This window comes from Amblyraja radiata, chromosome 18, assembly GCF_010909765.2.
Source record: "Amblyraja radiata isolate CabotCenter1 chromosome 18, sAmbRad1.1.pri, whole genome shotgun sequence".
NCBI classification, from domain to species: Eukaryota; Metazoa; Chordata; class Chondrichthyes; order Rajiformes; family Rajidae; genus Amblyraja; species Amblyraja radiata.
The window spans coordinates 17,592,562-17,611,549 of NC_045973.1; the positions used below are offsets into that span (position 1 = coordinate 17,592,562).

General features: G+C 41.6%; 1 protein-coding gene across 1 annotated transcript in view; it reads left to right on the forward strand.

Moving 5' to 3' along the window:
* The window catches only part of grm7 (glutamate metabotropic receptor 7), a 532,223-nt gene that overhangs the window by 391,843 nt on the left and 121,392 nt on the right, over window positions 1-18,988 (forward strand). The window contains exon 9 of the mRNA XM_033036752.1: window positions 364-1,299. Within this exon, the coding sequence (XP_032892643.1) occupies window positions 364-1,299 (936 nt within the window). The remainder of the gene's footprint in view (window positions 1-363; window positions 1,300-18,988) is intronic.

Genomic DNA, 18,988 nt, shown 5'->3' on the forward strand with positions numbered 1-18,988 from the left:
TCCAGAGGTTTAAATTGCATCCATAATTTTAAGTTCAGTGCAGGAAAAGTTGGTAGAAATATGATTTGAATATATGTTGAAAGTGCATGATCTAAATGGCGGAATGCCACATTGTAGTTGACATACATAATTGATATTACTGACATTGTACCTTCTCTATGTTTGCTTCTGTTGCTGGCAAGGGTGAGATTGATAAGGAGGGAGGATTTATACAGTTTCTCTTCAATGTGGGCTACTTAATACCAAACGCAGGCAATCTTGTCAAACCGGGAAAAGCTTGTTCATTGGAGACATAAACATAAACATAGCACCATCTCAAAATCGTTGCAATGTGCTGAGCCTCTTGTGTCTCCCTCTTCACAGGTGGAGGATATGCGGTGGGCTGGAGGGAGCCATGAGCTCCCTGCATCTGTCTGCAGCTTGCCCTGCAAAGCTGGAGAGCGCAAAAAAATGGTGAAGGGCGTATCCTGCTGCTGGCACTGTGAGCTTTGTGACGGATATCAGTATCAACGAGATGAGTTCAGCTGCTCCATGTGCAGCTACGACAAGAGGCCCAATGTGAACCGGACTGGTTGCACCCATATCCCGATCGTGAAGCTCGAATGGCATTCACCATGGGCCATTATCCCCGTCTTTCTTGCTATGCTTGGAATTATCGCCACTATTTTTGTGATCGCCACTTTTATACGATTCAACGATACGCCCATCGTGCGGGCAACTGGCCGGGAACTCAGTTACGTCCTCCTCACCGGGATATTCCTCTGCTACATCATCACCTTCCTAATGATCGCCAAACCTAACACGGGAATTTGCTCCTTCCGTCGCATCTTCCTGGGCCTCGGCATGTGCATCAGCTATGCAGCTTTATTGACTAAGACAAACCGGATTTTCCGTATCTTTGAGCAGGGCAAGAAGGCGGTGACGGCACCCAGGCTTATCAGCCCGACCTCCCAGCTGGCAATCACATCCAGTCTCATCTCCGTCCAGCTCCTTGGAGTGTTCATCTGGTTTGGGGTTGACCCACCAAACACAATCGTGGACTACGATGAACAGAAGACCTCGAACCCCGAGCTCGCCAGAGGTGTCCTCAAATGTGACATTACAGATTTGCAAATCATATGCTCCCTGGGATACAGTATCCTTCTAATGGTGACATGTACTGTTTATGCCATCAAGACAAGGGGCGTCCCAGAGAACTTCAATGAAGCTAAGCCTATTGGATTCACTATGTACACTACCTGTATAGTATGGCTTGCCTTCATTCCAATATTTTTTGGCACTGCTAAATCAGCAGAAAAGGTAAGTGGATGATTATTTGTTTACAATTGTAATGCATTGGCTTTAGTTTCAGCATGTACAAATGCCCACAGATTAATATGCTCGCAATTCATATTGGCATTAGTTGCCTCAGGTATGGTGAAGAGAGGTGTCTGTCTTTGTACTATGGTGAGGAACTCTGCAATGAACAGCCTGGAAAATCAATATTAGATAAAATTCATACACTGGTCTGATTTCGGTTTCTCGCTGTGAATAACATTTATGATTAACTTGGCTTTCATTCTATTCCTGTTATTTTTCTTTACTTATGACCTTGCATCTCCTGGGGCCTAAGAATTTGGTCTCAGGGACGCAACCTAACACAAAATTGATTCCCGAATGGGAAACAAGATATTATTGGTGAGCTCAGGTCCTCGTTCTCATTGAGACCTCCAACTTTGTCTCAGACTGAAGTTTTACCATTATGTCCAGGTTAGAAGAAATCTCAAATTCTCTGCTAAGAATGCACAAAGCTAATCAAAGCCTTCAAGGTTGAAATAGCCACATTTCTGTTAAATAGAGATATCGAAGGGTTGTGGAGCTAAACAGTGCAGTAGAACTGAAGTATGGATTAGATGTGATGGAATTGAATGAAATGATTGAGATGCTGAATGGTCTCTTCTTGTTCCTATGTCTTAAGATATTTGAATTGCAGCCCGTTAAATCTATAATGAGTTGAAATCTATAAGGTACACAAAAATGCTGGAGAAACTCAGCGGGTGCAGCAACATCTATGGAGCGAATGAGATAGGCAACGTTTCGGGCCGAAACCCTTCTTCAGACTTGTATGAGATCTACTCATACCTTTGTATGAGAGCTACTTGTTTTTATCATTGATGGTTTGCAAACAAAATACATGGTGTACATTTGAAATGTCTATATGTTTTACAGATTTATTTTCTACTTTATTGGATTCTACTTGTAACATTGTGAGTAACTGCAATGAATAAGGGATGGTGACAACCTGATTTAGAAGTGTTTTTGATTGAAATGAAAGCTGGATTTGCCTCTGTTGGTTCTCATTATTTGAGACAGTGCTAATGGATTTGCCCACAATAAATAGATGAGAGGCAATCTTTAGTGATATAAGGAACTATTTGAGTGTATGGTTTTGAATAATGTACTTAGCATTTAATTGATTGAGTTGCCAAAGTATTAATTACGTGCCTTTCCCTTTAATCCACCATTTCATCCTGTAATTAGTCTTTGTCTGAATTTGCTATATTTTTTAAAATATATATTGCTATTCATAGTGGCAGTTTCAGGCAACAAAACACAAAATGCTGGAGAAACCCAGCATCTGTGGAAGGAATGGACAGTTTAAGTTTTGGGTCAGGATCAATCTTCAGACTGATGGAGTCGGGAGGAGAAAGTTGGAAAAGAGTTGGTAGCAGGACAAAGCCTGGCAAGTGATGGGTGGATACAGGGTGACAGGGGTTTGATTGGAAGATGGATGGTTAGTGACAAAGGCTGGTGGTGAAAAGGAGGCAAATGAGTATCAGATTTAGGAAGGAAGAGGATGAGTGGCTATATTTAAGAGGGAGTTAGATGTGGCCCTTGTGGCTAAAGGGATCAGGGGGTACGGAGAGAAGGCAGGTACAGGATACTGAGTTGGATGATCAGCCATGATCATATTGAATGGCGGTGCAGGCTCGAAGGGCCGAATGGCCTACTCCTGCACCTATTTTCTATGTTTCTATGTTTCTATGAGTGAAATGTAAAGCCAGAGGGAAGGCAATAGGTGAGCAAGGGGATGGGGGAAAGGAAAGATAGGATTAAAGGGAAATCAGAGACTCTGAATAGGGATGGGGTTTGAGATGAATGAGAGGAGAAGGGGAAAAGGGCAAGAGTGTTTGGAGTCATGAAAAGGAGTGTGTGGACACTGGGGTGAGGTGTATGGGAAATAGAGGGGGAGGGGGGTAAATGGGGTATATCTTGAAATTGAATAATTCAATAGACAATAGACAATAGGTGCAGGAGTAGACCAATCATCCCTTCAAACCAGCACTGCCCTTCCATGTGATCATGTCTGATCATCCCCAATCAGTACCACTCTCTGTGAGAAAAAAGTGTTTGCTCATCTCCATTTTAAATGGCTTACCCATTATTCTTAAACTGTGGCCCCTGGTTCTGGACACCCCCAACATCGGGAACATGTTTCCTGCCATAATCCACCATTTCATCCTGTAATTAGTCTTTGTCTGAATTTGCTATATATTTTTAATTGAATTGAATTGAATTGAATTGAATCCTTTATTTGTCATACAATTTTTAATATATATTGCTATTCATAGTGGCAGTGACACACTAGTCCAATCCCTTAATGATCTTATATGTTTCAATAAGATATCCTCTCATCCTTCTAAATTCCAGAGTATACAAGCCCAGCCGCTCCATTCGTTCCGCATATGACAGTCCCGCCATCTGGGGAATTAACCCAATGTTCATACTGTTGTGAATTACCGAAATTGAACATGAGGCACTGTTCCCTCAAGCTTTTTTGTGGCCTCACTCTGGCAATGGAGGAGGCCAAGGATAGAACGGCCAGGGAATTGGAAGGAAAATCAAAATGGTTAGCATTTATGAGATCCAGCAGGCCTTGGCAGACAGAGTGCAAGAGTTTGGTGTAGTGATCTACACTGATCACGCCAATGTTAAGATGGCCACATTTGGAGTACAGAATGCAGTAGACAAAGTTTGAAGAGATGCACGTGAACCTCTGAATCATCAGGAAGGGTTTGGCGTCCCAAGATGGGAGAGAGGAGGTGTAGAGACAGAAGTTACATCTCCTGTGGTTGCAGGAAAACGTACTTGGGGAGGGGTTAGGTTGGTTGGGGAGAGATGAGGGAGTGGTGTGATTGGAATGAAGAAAAAGGTGGAAATAGGTAGATGTAACTGGTGGTGGGATCATGTTGAAGACTGCAGCAATGTTGGAGAATTATATATTGGAAGTGGAGGCTAATGGGGTGAAAGGTGAGGACCAGGGAAACTCCATCCTTGTTCCATCTGGGGGAAGGGCAGGAAAGAGCAGAACCACAGGACACAGAGGGGACATGGGTGAGGGTACCATATATCACAGCACGGTGGGGGGGGGGGGGGGGGGGGACCAGTTTCCACCAGAACAGGAAGGAAATCACTTTACCTGCCTTCCCAGCTTCAGGTAACAAGTCGGTCTCTCTTATCAGCATTCTCTGTTGCAGGAAACTTTATCGCAGTTTGACGCCATGCATTTTGCAATCTCATCAAAATGTGCCTGGTGAATAAATAATAACAGCTTTATTTGGAAGTTCCCAGATTTACCTTATTGTGTACAAATGCAAATATTTTACATTAAAAATTAACATTGGAGAATATGTCAACTCTATTTAGAGAGCATGAAAATCTATGCTTTTGTCAGTTTGCCACAAAGAGAAGCTCTAACTCTACATTGCAAAAAATAATGGTGTGTATGAAAATGCAGGGAGATTCAATAAATATTCGGTCATTCCACATAATGTGGCATTGACTTTAGACTTTAGAGATACAGCGTAGAAACAGGCCCTTTGGTCCACCAAGTCCGTGCCAACCATTGATCACCCCGTACACTATCCTACACACTAGGGACAATTTACAATTTTACCAAAGCCAATTAATCTATAAACCTGTACGTCTTCGGAGTGTGAAGGAAAACTGGAGCACCTGGAGAAACCCACACAGTCATTGGGAGAATGTGGAAACTCCGTACACTCTACTGCTGCGCCACCGTGCCGCACCTGGAGTTCCCATTTAAGTCTTACTCTTACTCATTCTCTCTTCCTCATGTGCATTCCTTAAACCTACCCTTTGAATTGGCCATGTTTTGACAATTGACCCTTTATTCCTCTTTCTCCACATCCTATCAGATGTTGAACTAAGGGCTTAAGCTGCAGCATTCAAGACATCTCTGGTAAAGCTGCTTTAGTTCAACACAAACTTCCATGTGGAACATTATCTAGGTATGTCTTACCTCCTGTCCACACTCAACCTTCACCATGGTGAGAGCAGAGACATAACTATAGTGGTATCAAGCAACATTTCCAAAAATATTGGTTCAAACTCACCAAGCAACATGGATCCAGAAGGTATTGTTGCTTTTACCAAATGTGTGCAAAAGGGCTGCATTCAGTGGAGAACGGGGATGTACAACTATTATTTTAGTTCAGCTTTCACACACATTTCCCTTTTTCCCTTTAGTTTGACTCAGTTTCCCACCATTGTAGGGCAATTGTAGAAAAAAAACCCTGGGCCTTCTGCATCGTGAAATATTCATCATCATCATCATCGTTCGTGATCATCGAAAGATGTATTTGATAGTTCTCCTGGTGGGTCCTTTAAATGGGGTCTCCAGATGGCTGGCGAGCACATTCCTGGAGCCACAGACTTTATTGTTCCTCCAGCTGGATGCCTGTGAGGGGCATCTTTTAGCCTGGGATCACTGGTGAATGGACAGCCACCACTCCGTGCTTGAGAGAGACAGGGCCAGGTGTCAATGGTATGGGCTCCACTGTTTCTGGAGTCTTTCCCTGCTGCAGCCTTATTCTGCCTTCTCAGCCATTGTGGTTTTCCACTGCTGGCAAGCCCCCATCCTCCACCTGTTTTACCACTGAGGTCTTCTTCTTGGGCTGTGCTTTGTCAGGAACCTCTCCATTGACTTTCTCACCTTGGGCTGACCATGCCAGGAGTGTAGCTCAGAGGGTTTAGGTCTCAAGATCTCATGCACATGCAGGCTTCTTCACCACGACAAGATGGCGACCTCTGAAGAAGAATGAAATAATAGATCTTCTGCTTCATGGAATCAATGGCTGGGCAAGAGTTTGACTCATTACCTTTATACCGGGCACTCTTAATCGCGAAGGACAAATTGACAGGAGCAAAGGATTGGAATTCAACAGTTGCACCTCAATTGGTCTCAATTCTAACTTTTGGAACAACTTGATTAGCAACATTGGGAATATATTTGTAATAAGGATTGCAGAGATCTCTGTCACCTCCTTGAGGACCAGAATGAATAAATACTGACATTCTCAGCAACACTACATTTCCAAGAAAGGGAAATACATTTTTAAGATGTCAGAAAGTGAAATTCATACATACACCCTATGAGTATTGCACAAACAACTTTAAACCATATTTGTACCCAGTCTCCTCTCTTTTGTAAAACATAATGACTGAATTGTAACTGTTGTTCAAATTAAATGAGGACCTTTAAGATTTGCTGCATTGATTTGAGAATCAATGCAGTATTTTTTGAAAATCATTACATCCCTAATTGCCCCATCAATAACAATTTTGCTGGACTTTTGTGAAGCTTCTAATTTATGTGGCACTTGCATTGATACGGACTTTTCGCTTTGTGAATAATTTATCATTCTTTGTGGATTGCAACAGTGGAGAAGACACTCTCATATCGACCCGGGTTCCCCCGCCTTCACCTCGCCTCTTTTAAAAATTAATGCGTAGAGAAACAAATAAAGGGTTTTTCTTGTCAGAATAATTCGAAACCGAAAAATGGTTTATTGTGGATTATTGTGACTGTGTTATGGTACTCCGCAGAAAATGTGAACTTGTGACTCATAACAGTGAAGAAACATAGCAGAATTTTGGTATGGTGACGTTTTGGGTCAAGACCCTTCTTCAGACTGATCTGAAACGTCACTCATTCCTTTTCTCCAGAGATGCTGCCTGTCCCGCTGAGTTACTCCAGCATTTTTTGTCTACCTTTGATTTAAACCAGCATCTGCAGTTCTTTCTCACATGATAATCCTGAAGATATCAGTTTAAATCCTATATTAGTAATATTAAAATGAAGTGAAATTGGGGGATTCAATTAAACTCAGCCATTTCATCACTGACCTTTTATTATGAAAGTAAATATCTTCTTTTCTCATGTGGCTTTAATGTGACTAATTCTAATGGGATAGCTTTCCTGGAGGTTCCCATCTGAAGCGCAGAATCATAGAGTGATGGAAAGATACAAGACACTGATAGGCCCTTCAGCCCATCAATTCTGTGTTGACCATTAATAATTAATTTATACTAACCCAATGCTAAACCATGTTATTCACCTCATAGTCTCATCGATTCCTTCCCAGATTTATCTCTCAGCTATATTACATCAAAGGTGCATGGTAGAGGTGTTTCCCCAAAGAAAAGATTGGAGTTCTAAGGGTCATCTCCAATCGATGATTACTGCCAAGAGACAATTCTGGCATGTTCCTTTGGTTGTTTCTCTGAAAGATACAATATCAAGGAGAAATAACTGTTGTTCCCAAACCAAGAGTCGGTACCCTTTTGCAAATGGAGAATTGTTCCATTTAAAAAAAATAAAACAGAATATGCTGGGTGAATCAGCCACTCAGATAGGCACATGGATATACAGGGAATGGAGTGAATGGGTCATGTGCAGGCAGATGAGATTAGTTAGTCTTTGCATAAATTTAGTACACACATTGTGGAGAACCTGTTCCTATGCTGTGCTTGTTCTATGTTCTATTCAGACAGGAACTGTGGAGAGAGAAACTGACTTAACCTTTCATATTGATGAGCTTTCACCATTATTTCAGATTTACAGCATCTGAATATTTTTTCTTCTTTTCATGTCCTGTCTCTGCTGAACAGCGATTTAAGGTCATAAATAATAAGATGCGAAATTAGGCCATTCGGCCCATCAAGTGTACTCCGTCATTCAATCTATCTCCCCCTTCCTAACCCCATTCTCCTGCCTTCTCCCCATTTACAGTCCATTAACAATCTCCGGTGATGTGAGGCTATGGGTACACAAGCTGCACCACTCTGCCACCCTTCATTTTAAAATAATTAGTTTGGTAAATGTACGTTGTACCGACTTCAGTAAAAAAAATATCCTTAGGAATGAAAATCCAAACTGTAAACAGTTTTCCAGATCCCAGGTGGGTGGAATTAACTAATTGAACTAAACTAAATTACTTTGTTATAGCTCTCTAGCACCTGCAAATGCTCGACACGACACATTATCTGCATAGTTTTTCTTGTCATCTGTGCTCTGGTATCCTGCAGTCTTGCGAGCGAAGGCATTGATAGCGCAGACTAAATTGTTCGATGTTTGCGGCAAATCAGGAATCTAAGCAAAGTTCAAACAGAACTTCACCACAGTTTGTATTAGCAGGCTCTCGACTTTCATTAATTTCTGTGAAATCTGTGCTCCTGAATCATCCCTGGGAGTGAAATAGTCTCAGCGGGGAACCGCTCTTTTGTTACTTGTCGGTGAAGATCCAGAAATAATTTGTTCTTGTTCAAGGAAATGTAGGTCATTTCTTATACGGCAAAACACCAAAGCGAACGGCATGAATTGGTGGCGGCTGCCTTCAGTGTTGGAAGATCAATAAAAAAAACAAATCAATGACTGGCCTAAAGAAATATGCTGCAATTAAAAGAAAAGTCTGGCTCCCGAGGTACTTTGCTGAGATTAGAGACTGAACCAGGTATTCTCTAATCTTCAGGGTCATTATTATGCAGATCTAGTGACAGCAATGGTTTTGTGGGAGGACTTTGTATCTGCACTGTAATGCTACAAGTGAGTGGGAATCTGTTGCAGTGTGTGTGTCAGAGATGATCAAATGTTGTTACAAAAGCCTATAAAATGGTGGTTTCTATTCTCAATTAAAACAAGCAGTTAGAGTGAACAAAAGGATACATGGTAATTACCAATTGGATATCAGACTTATCCCCAGGTGAGCCAAGGCTCGGTTTTACTAGTAACGCTTAGAGTTCACTATTAAAACTATTGCAGCTGCTGGGATGATCAGAGCAGTCCTGTGGACACCGTTTGATGTATATTTTGTGGAAATTTAAGTAGAGCAGATTGCAACTTTGTTTACATTTTTTTCTTAAAAATTGTTCAAGCGCTTTTGATTGCAACATGCGCCTTAATGTAGTTCAACAAAGAAACTGACAAGTTACTAAAGAACTTTGGCATGACCAAGATCTGACCATCTTTAATTTCTCTTGAGAACATCTCGATCAAACTAACTCTTTGAACCGCTACAGTAATTCGAGTGAAGATGCTCCTGCTGAGCTGTTAGGCAGGGAGTCTGGAATTTGAAACCAGGGATAATGAAGGACCTGTGATATATTCACATGTCTGGATGGTTTGCGATTTAGAACGGACTCTGTAGATGGTGGTGTTCCCATGCGCCTGTCGTCCTTTTCTTTATGGTGGTAGATATCGCAGGATTGAGAGGGACTGATGGATTGAGAGTTGCAGTGTTGGTTTTAGTGCAGTCATAAAGAGGCAGAGGTCTGGTCTGTCTAGGGAGTCTAGTCCATTGGATAATCTCCTATGGTCTGCGCCTACCATATTATACTGCTGAACACCTTATAAAGAAGGTTCAGTCAGTCCATTGCGTTAAATGTAAATCAAAAACACGGAATGGACATGAACCTCACCGTAACCTCACAGCAACTTCACTGTAACATCACCGTATCTCCACCGTAACTTCACCACCCTCATCAGTGCAGAGGTAACTAAACCAAGTTTGGAAATTACTTTTAAAATGATTAAAAAACCACATGTACTTTCATGGTAATATAGGACCCTCCAAGACCTCCAACATCGCCTCAAGAAGACTTGCTGGTCTGTCAGCTTGACGTGATCCTGAACCCTCATCAATCAGCAACCAATAGCTCGTCTCATGCCAGCAGAACACACCATTTCATGACCACCAACCATCCTACTTTGCAAATATTAAGTCTCCCCCAACACCTAACATCTACAACTGGACAGCAGCCAAACTCTTCTGCCCATAGGATGGTCCCAACACTTTATGATCAGTTTTTCCCTCCATTCCTGGGCTTCCCTCTCTCCACCACCAGCTCCATGTTTCCATTAACTCCCTTTCACCATTCCTGGTCCTGAACCTTGGCCGGTGCAAAGGGTATGACATATATGTTCAGTCATATGGCTCCAAGAGTCTGTTATCTGAAGGATTAGGATCTGGCTCACCGGTATTTGTTTCCTATGCTTCCTTGTAATTCACCAGGGAGCTCTTTCCTATGTTCCATTTTCACACACCAGGCTCTACTTCTAATGCCCCCCCATGAAACACACTGGATCCCTGTTTCCTGCACTTCATTTAACCTCACTGGACCCCTGCTTTCCCCACTTGTTTTGCATGCACTAGGGCCCCGGCTTCTTGCTCTATTTAAGTGCATTGGATTCTGTTCCCTTGCACCAGGACCACATTCCCCATGCTCCCCTTAAAGTCACCTGGTTTCACTGGAAGATTTGTTAAGCTATTGTGTAACAACTAAAAAAATAGTGAATTTCAGTGTGTAGGGGCATTAACAACACTTTGTAAAAACTGTAGGAGGGAGCAGATGCTGCTTTAAACCGAAGATAGACACAAAAAGCTGAAGTAACTCAGCGGGACAGGCGGCATCTCTGGAGAAAAGGAATGGATGACGTCATCTGTTCCTTGTCTCCAGAGATGCTGCTCGTCCCGCTGAGTGACTCCAGCTTTTTGTGTCTATCTCTGTAAAATCTATTTGTCCGGCCCCATCAAATTCCTGAGAGTGCCAGATCGTTGAAGTTTATTTCATTAAACACCCTAGCTGTGGGTCCACAAAGAGGCAAGGATCCTGCTGTGAACCATCTGACTAACACATCTTCTGAACTTCTTTTCAGGGATACTTGAATCTGCCATATAGTCAGCTTAAATTCCACATCTTTCACGTAGATAATTTCGTTTATCTTTCTTGATCAATAACATGAATTAGAATAATGCATGAATGTGCAAAATACATTTTTTTCATCCATAACATTTCTGATTTAATGAAGGCCTTCAAAGGAGATAAAAACAACTTTAAGTTGCTTTTTCAATTTGCTACCTGTGAATGACCCAATTTGAAATGACTGATAACTTTAAAAAAAAAAGGCTATTTCCATGTTTGGTTGCAATTGGTTGTAAATTTAAAAGAGAAATTGCTGAAAATCATGTTATTATTCTTTCCTAAAGGTTCCATCTGAATTAGACTCCCAATTAGTAGAAACTCTCTTGCCTTAAAAAAAAGATATCCCAGAAATTTGAATTGCGCAGAACTTAATTTTTACTTTTATATTCTACATGGTTACGCCGTTGTTAATGGAATTATTGTCAAAGTGCGAGAGCAATTCAGGAGAAACTTAATCCTGCCATGTTACTTATGTGAGGCAAGGAAAATCACAATGTGGTGCAAACTGACACAGTTCACTTTTAAAAAGAATAAGAAATGAGCTGTATGTGTCATTTGGAGTGATCCCATTTTTGATTTAAATGTTTGCAAGTACATATACCTTTTGAGAGACCTGTAAACAAAACCATCCAAGCTGAGCTACTGCCTTCCAGGCAAAGTTCAGACTGCCCTTAGAGATGAACATAAGACATTGATTACTAAGGGTAATGGAACAAGTGTTTAATAATATGAAGAGCACCATGTCAGATATTTGGATCACTGGCTTTGTACAATTGGTCATCTGCAATAGGCCATCTGCATAAAGAATTGCATTTCTTGAACCTTAATTAATAAACAGGAAAAATGAATCAAATGGGGTTACGATAATGACTCAAATTTATCTGGAATTATTTTATCTCAATGGTAAATAATATGGTTTAATGAGCCGTAGTCTAAAAAGTGTGGCGGCATTTTTTCTCTGGGTGCTGTACAATTATTGGGTTTTCAACTATCTACAAAAACTATAATTTATGGAAGCTTACTGTTCATGTTCACTGCTCTGCTTCCTGTATAAGAAAAGTGACTACACCTCCTAAACCTTCTAAAACATGCAACATGTAATCTTGTTATCGTAAAGGCATCCCAGTAATAGTCATTATTTTTGCCTCATCTGCCCGTGTTTGTGCGGAGATGGGCTTGAAAGCTTCTTTAAAGGTCTCTTGAATATGTGCTGTGGTGTGGGCCATGGTATACAATGCCTGAGGGATGTACACTGTGAGATTCCATTGCACATGCAGGCCAAAACATTGTGTTCAGTGGATTAGGGCTTCCACATTTAACAGTTGGCTTGCAGTGCACATTATTGGTGTGTGCGTGTGGTGTCTGTGTTTATTGGCTTGTGTGTGTGTGTGTGTGTGTGTGTGCTATGTGCATTTATTGGTATGACCATGTGTATTGGTGTATTGGTGTCCCTGTACATGTGGTTTGTGCATCTATTAGTGTGTACATGTTGACTGCATTTATTGGTGTGTGTTTATTGCTGTATGTATATATTGGTGTGTATGGATATTGGTGTGTATATGGTATGTGTGTATTTTGGTGTGCGTGTGTGGTGTCTGTTTTATTTATGAGTGTGCATTATCTGCGTTCATTGATGCATGGGTGTGGTCTGCATTTATTGGTATGTGTGTGTGTGTAAGCTTTTATTGGGGTGTGTTTATTGGGTCTGTGCTTAAGTGTTGCGTGCGTTTAGTGGTGTGTGTGTGTGTGTGTGGTGTGTCCATTTAGTGGTATGTGTCATGTTTGCATTTATTGGTCTCTCTGGTGTGTGCTATTGTTATGTGTGGTGTGCGCAATTATTAATGTGTGTGTAGTCTGTATTTATGGATGTGTGTGTGTTTATTGGTGTACACATGTATCGATGTGTACATTTGATTAGTGTGTGTTGAGTGTATTTATCGGGGTGTGGTGTGAATCTGCCTTGGTGTGTGTGTGTGACCTTTCATTAGTGTGTGCTTATCGTATATATGCTTTTATTAGCCAGTGTAGTGTGTGTATATTGCTATGTGTGATTATTGGTGTGTGCATGCGTGAGGAGCAATGGATGCAGAGGATATGGGATTGGGACATCACTGATGTTTGGAGGGTGGGGAATTGGAGAGAGAACGTGGAGGGCAAGACATTAACTGGGCTGGAGTAGGGAGTGAAATTGTGTCTTGGATGGAGATGTCCATTGTGAATCGGGGGTGGGGATGTTCCTGGAGTTTGGGAGATGTTTATTGCAGAGTGGTGGCATGGGGCGGTGCAACAGCATAGCAGTAAAGCTGCTGCCTCATAACGCCAGAGACCCAAATGATCCTGACTACAGGTGCTGTCTGTGCGGAGTTTGTACGTTCTCCCTGTGACCGCGTGGGCTTTCATTGGGTGCTCCGGTTTCCTTCCACATTCCAAAGAAGTGCAAGTGTGGAGGTTGATTGACTTCTGTAAATTGTCCCATGTGCAGCATGCAAAAGTGGGATAACGTGGAACTAGAGCGTGGGTGATCAGTGGTCGGTGTGGACCCAGTTGGCCAAAGTACCTGTTTCCATGATGTATCTCTAAACTAAACTAAGTGAGGGTATTTTGCTAAGCCTTTCGCAATTCCGCAGGTCACCCAGGCCAGCGCTCAATAGTAAAACAACCTTGTCCAAGGAATACTCAGCCACCATGTCACTGGGGTCAAGTTCCCTGAAGCGCTCTAAGGAATGTGGCCAGAAATAAGAGGTGGAAATTGTGTTGGGATTGCAAGGCTGAGCGAGATTTGAAATACCCATTGAATATTCCAGTGATGCGGAATGACTCAGAAATTGTCATTTTTGTGTTTAACTCCGGGGGGGGAAAAAAATCAATTTTCAGCTCTATAACAATGAGAGGTCTTTTGAAGTATAATTTCAAGCAACTATTAGTTATCTGACTTCCCCTTAAATATTTGTACACTATTCACCTCAGCTGCAATATGTTCTGCAACCTAGCCATTGTCGGAATAAAGAATGATTAGTTGTGATATAAAAATAACACTTTTTTGAACCTTTGCTTACTACTGTCACACAAATTAAAGTACAGAATTCTTGTTGCTCTCTGATGTGATTTATCCTGGCTGCACACTCATCAAAACGATGTTAGCTGATGCAGTGCACAGAGATGGTACAAATTGGAGCATTTGAGTAGGGAGATACAGAGGGCCAGTGGCGTAAGACTAAGCGGGATGGGACAGGGGAGTGAGAAGTTGGGAATTGAGGAAGGGGGTGGCAGGGACAGGCTGGGTGGAAAGGAGCTAAGAGGCTGGTCATATGTTCAGCGGTTGGGTGGGATGTAGCACAGCAAGGTGAGGGAGAGGCCAGCTGGGGTGGACAGGGTGGGCTATGGAGAGGATTGGTTTGGGCAAGGGGAAGGAAGAGCTTGGTGGGATGGACATGGATGGAAGAGGTTGGGCCGGGGAGTGTGTGGCATGAGGAGGGGAATGATAGATAGGGCAGTGGGAGGGAGAAGCAGGGTGAGGTATGGAGGCGGATTGAGATGATGGGAAGGGAAGGACCAGGGATGGAGCAGCAGCCAAATGTAAAGGGAGTGACTTTTTTTCTCAAAATGGATATGAGGATATTATTTGAGACATAAGAAACTGTAAATATTGGAATCATGTGCAATATACAAAGTGCTGGAGGAAGTCAGCAGGGCAGACAGCATCTGGGAAGGGAATGGACAAATGATATTTTGGGTCAGGACACTTTTTCAGACTCAAGACAAGCAACGTCTCAGATTGGGTTACATCTATAGCTCCCAGAAAGTGGCAGAACTGAGCCCTGATCATTAGAAGAGGTTGGAGTACCACACAGCATCTCAAACATAAAATACATGCGTACGTTCGATGGGAGTCAGAATTACATATAGTGGGAGAATTGCTCTTACGGCATTAGAGGATTGAAATAATATCATTCTCTTTTATTTTATTGAATGCAAATGCGATGTAAACTCCCAATTGTCTCATTTCTCTCATGGTTCTCAAGTGTATGACTCTGATTGCTTGTTGATGTAGACTATAATTCAATTTTGCTCCATTACTGATTTTGTGAAATATTTTGAGTCTTCATCACCAGGCAGGGTAATATATGGGGATTTCATCAAACACAGTGGATTGACTTATTTTGATTAAAAAATAATTACGGGTGAACCTTTGCTTCCTTGGCAAATGTTTTGCAAACTAGTAATGAACTATTAATGAACATTATCAAAGTGAGTAAGCTTCTTGTCAAATCATTTGCATCCATTCATGTTGTTCATCTCATTCATCATGTCGAGTGGTGTTAATCCTTTGATTTGGGAATCTGCATCAGAGTCCCTCTCTGTGTCATTTCAATTTTCTATCCAAGCTCTACTCTGATCTCTGCCTTTGGTCTCTTATCCTGTTCCAACAAATCCAATATAAAACACAATCTGAATAGGTCCCAACCCGAAACGCACATTTCCTCACAGATGCTTCTTGATTTTAGCTTAGTTTAATTTAGAGATACACGGGGAAACAGGCCCTGCGGCCCACCAAGTCCATGCCATTTAATCCAAGTCAAGAGTCAAGTCAAAAGTGTTTTATTGTCATATGTCACGGATGGGACAATGACATTCTTACTTGCTGCAGCACAACAGAATATGTGAATATGTAAACATAGTACATAACAGGGGGAGAAAAAAAAGTTCAATAAATTACAAATATAGTGCAGTAATAATATAGTCTTTTGCAGTTCAGAGCTCAGAGCTTATTTGTTGTTGTGTTTAATAGCCTGATGGTTGTAGGGAAGTAGCTATTCCTGAACCTGGACGTTACAGTTTTCAGGCTCCTGTACCTTCTTCCTGATGGCAAATCCAATTAATCTACAAACCTGTATATCTTTGGAATGCTGGAGGAAACCGGAGCACCCAGGGAAAACCCACGTGGTCACAGGGAGAACGTACAAACTCCATACAGATAGCAACTGTAGTCGGGATCAAACCCAGGTCATTGGCGCTGTAAGGCAGCAACTCTACCAGCTGCGCCACAGGGCCGCCCTTACATGTAATTCCTCCTGCAGTTTGCCTTTTAAATCCATTGTAAGCTTGAGGAACAACAATTCACTACCTGATGTTGGCACCTAACAACCCTGCAAGCTCAACATTACAATCAACACCAGATACATTTTCTTTCATGGTCAGTGTCAGAACTGAACAGCTCAAAGGTAAGGTCATCAACCTATAATGTTAACTTTGTTTTTTTCCCATTGAAAAAAGATGATGCCTCATCCTCTGGGTATTTCTGGAGTTCTGTTTCTCATCAGTTTTCTAGCAACTGCAGTGCTCTGCAGCTTGCACTTCCAGCATTTTTCTCTCTCAGTTCTTATTCATCCTCTGTTTACACCTCCGCCAGATGGTTCAGCACTGATTAACAAACCCCCTTCACATTCTCTTGACTGACATCAGTGTAATATTTGTCATCTAGATTATTTTGCTCTCCACCCTATCTGAGAAATTCCCTTTATTCTCTCCACCCTTCTCACTTCCCTCTAACTTAAAAACCACCTTGTTCCTCATTCTGATGAAAACTCATCCGTTTTAAAAACTACCTCTGATATTCTCTTTATAGATTCCGAGTACCTCCAATATTTTCCATTTTGTTAGTCATGCAGTCATACAGCACGGAAGATAAGATACGATATGATAGAAATTAAGATACGGTATACCATAAGATCACGTGCTAGTTGAATTAGGCCATTCAGCCCATCAAGTCCACCATTCAATCATGACTGATCTATCTCTCCTTCCTAACACTATTCTCGTGCCTTCTCCCTGTAACCTCTGACATCCATACTAATCAAGAATCTATCTATTTCTGCCTTAAATATATCCACTGACTTTGCCTCCACAGCCTACTGTGGTAAAGAATTCCACAGATTCACCACCTTCTGACCAAAGACATTTATTTTCATCTCCTTCCTAAAATAATGTCCTTTAATTCTGAGGCCATGACCTCCAGTCCTAGACTCTCCTACTAGTGTAAACTAGTGGAATCTTCTCCACATCCACTCTATCCAAGCCTTTCACTATTCGTTACATTTCAATGAGGTCCCCCCTCATACTTCTAAACTCCAGCGAAGATAGGCCCATTGCCATCAAACGCTCATCATATGTTAACCTACTAATTCCTGGAATCTTTGGCCCTTGCCCATGCTAACCAAGATGCCCCATCTACGCTAGTCCTACATGTCCGCATTTGACCCAATTTCCCTCCAAACAAGGTTTAACAAGGTCTGAAGAAGGGTTTCGGCCCGAAACGTTGCCTATTTCCTTCGCTCCATAGATGCTGCTGCACCCGCTGAGTTTCTCCAGCACATAGAAACATAGAAAATAGGTGCAGGAGTAGGCCATTCGGCCCTTCGAGCCTGCACCGCCATTCAATATGATCATGGCTGATCATCCAACTCAGTATCCTGCACCTGCCTTCTCTCCATACCCCCTGATCCCTTTAGCCACAAGGGCCACATCTAACTCCCTCTTAAATATAGCCAATGAACTGGCCTCAACTACCTTCTGTGGCAGAGAATTCCACAGATTCATCACTCTCTGTGTATTTGTCTACCTTCGATTTTCCAGCATCTGCAGTTCCTTCTTAAACAAAAAGGTCTAACATTTTCTCTGAAAGGTTTCACCTCAAAAAATGCAGCACTATGAGCCTAAATATCAATTTTGTTTATGCCCTTAAATTTAAGGTCACCATTCAATGTCTTCTTCTGTTTTTGTTTATATTATTGAATTCTGAAGAGTTTGATTATTCTGGAACTTCATAGTTATGGGCCCGTCCCACTTGGCGATTTTTTAGGCAACTGCCGGTGACTGTCAAAGTCGTAGCAGGTTGCCGAAAAACTGGCGACAACCTACGTCCTCATGGCGACAACCTACGACAGCACCCACATCAAGAGAAGTCAAGCTACCTCATTGACGTCAAACCCACTGTCGCCGAAAAATGTTCAACATGTTTTCAACATGTTGAAAATTTAGCGCCGACCAGAAAGAGGCTCCGACTTTTTGTGCGATTGAGAAGAGTACTCCCAGTGAACATGTGGCGACAAACTAGTCGCCTAAAAAATCGCCTGTGGGACAGGCCCATTAGACCAGAGCAGTCTACCCATTCGAAGATGTGCAGTTCAGTTTGGGAAAAGCCTTCTTCATTGATTAGTAAAGATGGTGGAGGAGAGTGGTTGTATCTTTTTTGCTTTGGTGGCGTTTTGTAACAAGCTACTTCATTTCAAGCTGCTCACTTAACTCATTCACGATATAAATTATTTCTCCTTTAAGATCTTGACACTAAAGATATAATCAGGAAACAAATTAATTCCTTTGAGCAAATTAATGAGTTGATAATAATGGGGTGCCATTCTCATTGAAATTCACTTTAAACTTTTCAGCCAAATGAATAAACGTTATTTTCATTTATACTGCCTTGTTTCACAGATGCCTTTGCCAGTATAATTCATTCATTTAATTAATTTTATTTGGGGTTGTTAATGAACATTTAAAATAATTTTGGCACTTAGCAGCTTGTAATTTTATTTCTCCAGATGATATTTGAGCAGTATTTTACAGGATTATTGGAAACAGAATAGGTCGAGTCTATCTAACTTTCTTCTCCAAACCTGATTGCCAATACTCTATTGCAGCTGTACCAAATGACAATCTTGTTAATCATACTCTCCACCAATTAGTCTGCAACATCCTAGAAATTATTGGGGAGGGGAAATCCCCCAGTTTAGGAATTTATGATTTAAAGTCATTGCTTATTTCCAAGCATGTGATATTGCCCCACACTTTGTGTCTCGAATTACAAATTGCAAATTACCATTAGGTGACACCATACACTCTGCCTCCGAGCAGTCATAATTTTCAAATAAGTAAGAACCTCTTTACT